Below are 6,000 nucleotides of genomic sequence, written 5' to 3'. Positions count from 1 at the left end.
TGACGCCAAATGTTCCTGTTCTGTCCAATCAGAACCCCAACAAAAAAAATGCCATCTCGCAGAGAAAAATTAGTTGCCAGTGCAGAAATATCAATTTGAAATCGTGTGCGACTTTTAGTTTAGTACGTATGGGCGATTTGAATATCTTTTGACATAGCAGACAGGCCACGAAATGTCATTACGTAACGAAGTCATTATACCCACGGGTCCGCCCGAATATGTTCAATTATTATTTACGGGCCCTACATTTTTCAAGACACCTCACTCAGCTTTACCGGTAAATCTGAATACATGAGCAGAGAGAGGATAAAAAATTGACAGCAATATTTATGCAATTCCCGATCATATTGACCGACTCAATCATGAATGATAGAAATTTTTCGCGCTTAGCGCGAATCAAGCCGACTAACTAAAGAGTCCAACAATTTGTGCTGAGAAGTAGCGGTAAAGAGGTATCGGGGGAGTTGGGTCTGAGGGGTGCAGAAGTTTGCTTTATCGCCCCATGGAGGGGGTCAAGACCAACGTATTGGGGGGGGGGCTGACGAAGTGCTGTTACGGTCCTCTGGGAATCAAGTCGGAGAAATCACCTTTTTTGTTAGTCAACTCACCAAAATTTAGCTGGAAAAGTGAAATTTCGAGGTCGAGTCGAAAAGTTGACCTTTTTTCTTAGTAAACTCGCCGGTGAATTCAGTCTGTATGCCCATTTTTGTGTTCCCAATATTTGGGGGCGATGATCGGTGTGGAGTTTGAAAAGGGGGCGATGAGTCGAAAAAGGTTGGGAACCACTGTCCTATATGGTGTGGACATACAAGCAAATCTCACGGCTCAGTGAAATTGGTCAACGTCACATTTTCCATTTGGCTACAGGCAATTTGACGGTCATTTTTGACCGGCTTGCCGCGCATCAATTTTGATGAAACAGGTATCAATCTGGCAAGCTGCCGCTGTACTGATTACGGAAATATAAATTTAATTGCGCTTGGGGCCCTGGACCCCCCTCAAATCAGCCTCGAATCTCTCATTGTTATGCAGAGTGGCACAGTGACGCCACAATGCTGCTAATCAGTACAGCGGCAGACTACTCCAAGTCGTTTCCACACCTTCCTATCTTTTCATTGTATCGCAATTTTGTGGAATATTGAACTGATAAAAATTGCTAATAAACCGAGCCGAACAATGAAATTGCTTTCTCGGAAATAAATGGAAAGCCGATGTCTCGGTTTTGTCAACGAACACTTGCCGTGACGTGACGAAAGTAGGAAATTTAAACGACACCACATCAACAATACTAATTCACAGCTCATGAGCAGGAATGGAGAGTGCCCAATCACGAGCGCAGGAATGGCAAATTAATACGCTTGTGGTTTGCTCATCTGCTCACTTGCTCCTGAGTTGTGGCATCTTGATTACAGACGGTATTGTAGCGTCAAAACGCCAAACTCCGTCACAATGCAAAATTCGATGATGAATTAGGGAGGTTTCAGCGTCACGACCAGAATGAATTCTATATTTTCGTCATCAGGACCGAGGTAGCTTCCGACTAATACCACTCTTATCAAATCGTACACTCGGCAAGCCATTCTAAAAAGTGTCGTAAATTGCCTTTGGTCGAATGGAGAGAATGACTAATTCCAATCGCGGTGAGCTGTGATATTTGGTTTTGTACCACTGTAGGACATGTTTGGTGAATGCTTGTTGGCATCCGTTTCGTTTCACTGCACACGGAAAATCGTGAGACGTCATTCATGGGCAGGAATTTGTTGCCGCATCGTACTGAATTCGCTCGAGAGACTGATGGCGAAAGAGCAACGCCTATATGCCTGGCGATATTGGAATACTGTATTTCGCAGAATCTATGCGAGTGAGGGAAGGATAGTAGTCATTACGTGCAAGAAGTGTTGATACATTCATTGGTTTACTGATAGGCTAGTAATTTGCTGCTATTTTTGCTAATGCATGTTCACGATCAGACAGATAACATAGCAATCTTGCCTGCTGCTATAAGCTGGTACGAACAAAGGCAGCGATATATCACAGTATAATGAACGTGGATCATGAAATAGAACTCCTTGTCCGCGAAATTAAGCGGCTTGGCCAAGAAAGTGAGTGCTGGAGGTTTGATACTGCTCTTATCCTTATAGGGACAAAATCCCAATGAAGCCGCAAATGTGTCATGTAATAGGTAGGCGATCGACTCGAATCGTTCTGTCGCGATTATTACAGTGCTTGAAATGAATTATACAATGCTTGATATTTTGAATTGCTTCGCTATCGTCAATTATGACGCTTCAGGCGTTAGTACTACCGATTATTGCGAACAAGAAGGATATTATTACTACCGATAAGTGGCGATCGCCTAAAACTTGCTGTAATGTTGACAATTGTGACGCGTTATAATTGCAATATTAAAGCTAAGCGCCTGGTTTGCTAAAACCGGTATAGCTCAACCATCAATATATTTCTGCTTTACACCACAATTTCGGAGATTCCTTTAAATAGCAAACATCAATGCATGGCCTAGGTACCATCTCAATGATATTGAGTCAATGGCAATACACACTCGGCCTCGAGTAGTTTGTCTTGGATATACGGATTTTAAAAGGCGGTAACAGGATCCCGATTGGATCAAGATTCCATTTTTTCGATAAGAATTCGATCTGGACCCCAAAAAACTGGTCCGTGCATCTCTTACGCATGCGACAGTTGCTCATGTGGGTAGAAATTAAGGTTAGCATACGGGTTGATTTTGGAGTCGGGGTTCAGGTTAGTCATCGATTTGGCGGTATGTGTCCCATTATAGAATGTAAACGTGGAATGGCAACGACCGATTTTGCAGCTCCGTTCCGCTTCGCTGAAGCTTTACGCAGACTTATTTTACGGCAGCTACTGTAGGATTTGTGGCAATCCAAAAGTTGTCTTCCAGAGCGCAGAATTTGCCGAATCTGGTCTTGATCGAAAGCTACTGTCACACTGACTCTGAAAATGTAAATGAACAATGAACATTCTATAGTCCCATGCTCAAATGTCGGGCAACCATAACCACAGCTTGAACATTTGTGACTTTTTACGCTGCACTGCAACGTCGAGTGTTAGTCGCCCTTATGTCGTAGTATGCAATTATATACCGTTTCCAAGTCAGCAAATAAACACCCAATCCATACCTTTCAGCGACAATTTTTCATTTTACAGACGCCGACGGCAAACTTTCCGTCAAGTTTGGAGTTCTCTTCAGCGACGAAAAGTGCGCGAATATTTTTGAAGCGCTCGTCGGTACGTTGAAGGCTGCGAAGAAACGAAAAATAATCGACTTTCCCGGACAAATCCTGCTGCAAGGCGCCCATGACAACGTCGATGTTGTACTTCTGGAGGGTTAATGCGCTGCTTGCTACGCCTAACACGTGACGGTTCCGTTTGATAAGGGAATCCGACACGCCACATTTATTCAGGCTGTGAGCGCCCGTTACTGCCGATGGAGCGATTGCCAGACTATGCATGATTCCTGACATGAATTAATATACTCCGCGACCAAATCCGAAAAAATACCTTTTTAAGGGAGAATTTCATATATGCGTACTTGAATAAATGGAATACAAGAAAATTATTCCTCGCTCTTAGTGAAATGATATAATCTGCGCGATTGAGTTCTTTAGCTTTCTGTTTTCGCAGTGTGGATGCGCGCATTCAAAATATAGATCAATTATATTGCTTCGTCGTTGGGGGGGGCGCTACTATACTAAAATCGAAAAATGAAGTCAGCGCAGCGCGAATACAATATCAAGATTCATTAAAATCTTTCAAGAAATCGGGAGTCAATTCGTTAAATTCAAATTGCATGTCGACGGACACCCGCACATACTAATTGAATTACGTGTCCACGGCCGCAGGTTGGCAACCCCTGCCATGCGGGATAGCAGAATGTAATGTTTCTATTGGATTAAGGTGAGTAATTTCCGTACTCATATCACGATCGGTTATAGGCCCAGGCACCTTGAATTTCTATCCGTCATTGGTGCGTTACGACTAGGGCTGGGCAAAATCGAGTACCTGAGTGATTCGATTCTGAATCACGTAATATGCTTCGAGTCGAGTCGAGTAATCGAGTATCACTCATTATGACGTCACAACTGGATGTGATAGGTCGAAGTCCAAATATGAACCTTTTATGCCACCACGTAGAACGTAATGCATGTTATCCATCACATTAAAGATGCTTTGGTATTTTTTCGACCATACCGATTTCATTGCACTTCTTAACAATTTTGTTGGATGATGCTGACTTCGGAAATGTGTTATTTCCAGTAACGTTCGTAGTTTTAAACTGTGCCTGGTATGCTGAAACACGGCCAATCAAGGTTTCACGGCTTCCTCAGTGGAAAATAGTATCAAAACTATAATTCTCGTCAGTAAATTAACTTTCAGTTGCGAGGACCGTATAATTTCAGTACTCAAAAAAATCGTCTTTTACTACTCGACTCGAATCATTAAAATTACTACTCGAATCAGATTCGAGTACTCGAATCATTTTGCCCAGCCCTAGTTACGACCGGCTGGTTCCATTCATGGTAGCCTACACGACGCCGGAGAATAGAAATGGGACGTGGCTAGTACGCTCAGCCCTACGCCCGAATGAAGTAGGCCTACATTTAGGCCAGAGGTCTCAAACATGCAGCGCTCCAGAACATTTTGTGCGGCCCGCGTGGAGAGAGAGAGAGAGATATGATATTCTTTTTCGCCTGCACCATCGAGATGCTTTGACGACGGAGTTGCGATACGGCCCCATGAGGTCATCTAGTCTGCGGCCCCGTTTTTTTCTCCTCCATGCTATCCGTGATTGCTGAGCGCCTAGCAGGATAGCTGCGGATACCAATTTTCGAGTCTTTGGTATGACCCGGCCGGGGATCGAACCCACGACCTACCGCTCGAGAAGCCGGACGCATAACTCGCTCGGTATGCAGGAACAACAGCAATTATATTCAAATATTTGAAATGTGAATTTTTTCGTGCCAGGCTTGAATTGCTACATAGTAAATCACATTCTCAGAATGGGTGTGGAATGTCATTCTGCAAGATAAGGCCTACTTCCCTGCCAGGAAAACCATAGACTACCCATTGGATGCTGCGGCCCGCGATGTCATCAAAAACAAGGAAATTAGCCCGCCAGCAAATTTGAGTTCGAGAGCCGTGATTTAGACGAAATCAACCCACACTAAGTGAAACTTACAGGGTTTAGAAAGTTCGCCTGACTTGAACATATGCGCGGGGAGCGGCGGTCTGTGGGTTTGATCTGTCCGACTGAATCAACTACTTGCAGTTCACGATCTAATAACTTGATAATTAGCACTTTCGAATAGGGCTAAATGCTCGGGAAAGGCGAAATCTCTTCACGTATGCGCCAATACTGATAATAAAGTACTCCCAAGTTAGTCAACGCAATTGATTTTGCATGCAGTGGTAAGGTAGGGTTACCATATTTTGGGAATCTGAAATGAGGACATCTTTATCAAAATTTTCAGACTCACAATACAGATGTAAAATCGGAAAAAATGGTAAATGTTTCCCAATTTTGTGGTTGGTTGACTAAAAAAAGGCCATATTTCCGGCACAGCTTCCGAAATACCAACTTTCTATAAGATTGTCCGTTGCATGGTTGAGTAAAAAGTTTTTAAAAAGGCATTTTTCTGGCTCAAGCTCCGAAAAATCCGCCTGACCGTTACTTGAGCGCTCATTTCGTACATCTCAGTCCGATTTCCACGTGCATTTTAACAAAAATTTTTTAAAAAGAGGACAAATTCTCAAATAAGAGGACATTTAGGTGTTCTCCGAGAACACTTTCAAAAAAGTCACAAAAGAGGACAAATCCCATTTAAAGAGGACGTATATGATAACCCTAGGTAAGGTTAACTATAGTCTCACTTGTACTAGAAGTTGGCCGTCCAGTAAATTTGAATTGCCCTGCAAATATCGGGAGGCTGAAGGATGCTGTGTTCTGACTTCACACGA

At 43.2% G+C, this 6,000-nt stretch overlaps 1 protein-coding gene across 1 annotated transcript; it reads left to right on the top strand.

Moving 5' to 3' along the window:
* Nucleotides 1–1,937: 1,937 nt before the first annotated feature.
* Nucleotides 1,938–3,601, top strand: LOC145459100 (costars family protein ABRACL-like). Its single transcript, XM_080337703.1, has 2 exons — nt 1,938–2,102; nt 3,190–3,601. Exons 1-2 carry the CDS (start codon nt 2,042–2,044, stop codon nt 3,372–3,374), a joined length of 246 nt encoding a protein of 81 aa, XP_080193829.1. The 5' UTR covers nt 1,938–2,041; the 3' UTR covers nt 3,375–3,601.
* The last annotated feature ends 2,399 nt before the right edge of the window (nt 3,602–6,000 follow it).

Source organism: Botryllus schlosseri, chromosome 16, assembly GCF_051294905.1.
Source record: "Botryllus schlosseri isolate E-star chromosome 16, Bs_hap1, whole genome shotgun sequence".
Taxonomy (NCBI): domain Eukaryota; kingdom Metazoa; phylum Chordata; class Ascidiacea; order Stolidobranchia; family Styelidae; genus Botryllus; species Botryllus schlosseri.
The sequence above is the reverse complement of the archived record's forward strand: the minus strand, read 5'-3'. Positions and strand labels throughout refer to the sequence as shown.

Coding starts and splice junctions, on each gene's coding strand:
- LOC145459100 (XM_080337703.1), top strand. CDS start 2,042: ATGAACGTGGATCATGAAATAGAACTCCTTGTCCGCGAAATTAAGCGG. Junction 2,103..3,189: donor TAAGCGGCTTGGCCAAGAAA/GTGAGTGCTGGA, acceptor TTCATTTTACAG/ACGCCGACGGCAAACTTTCC.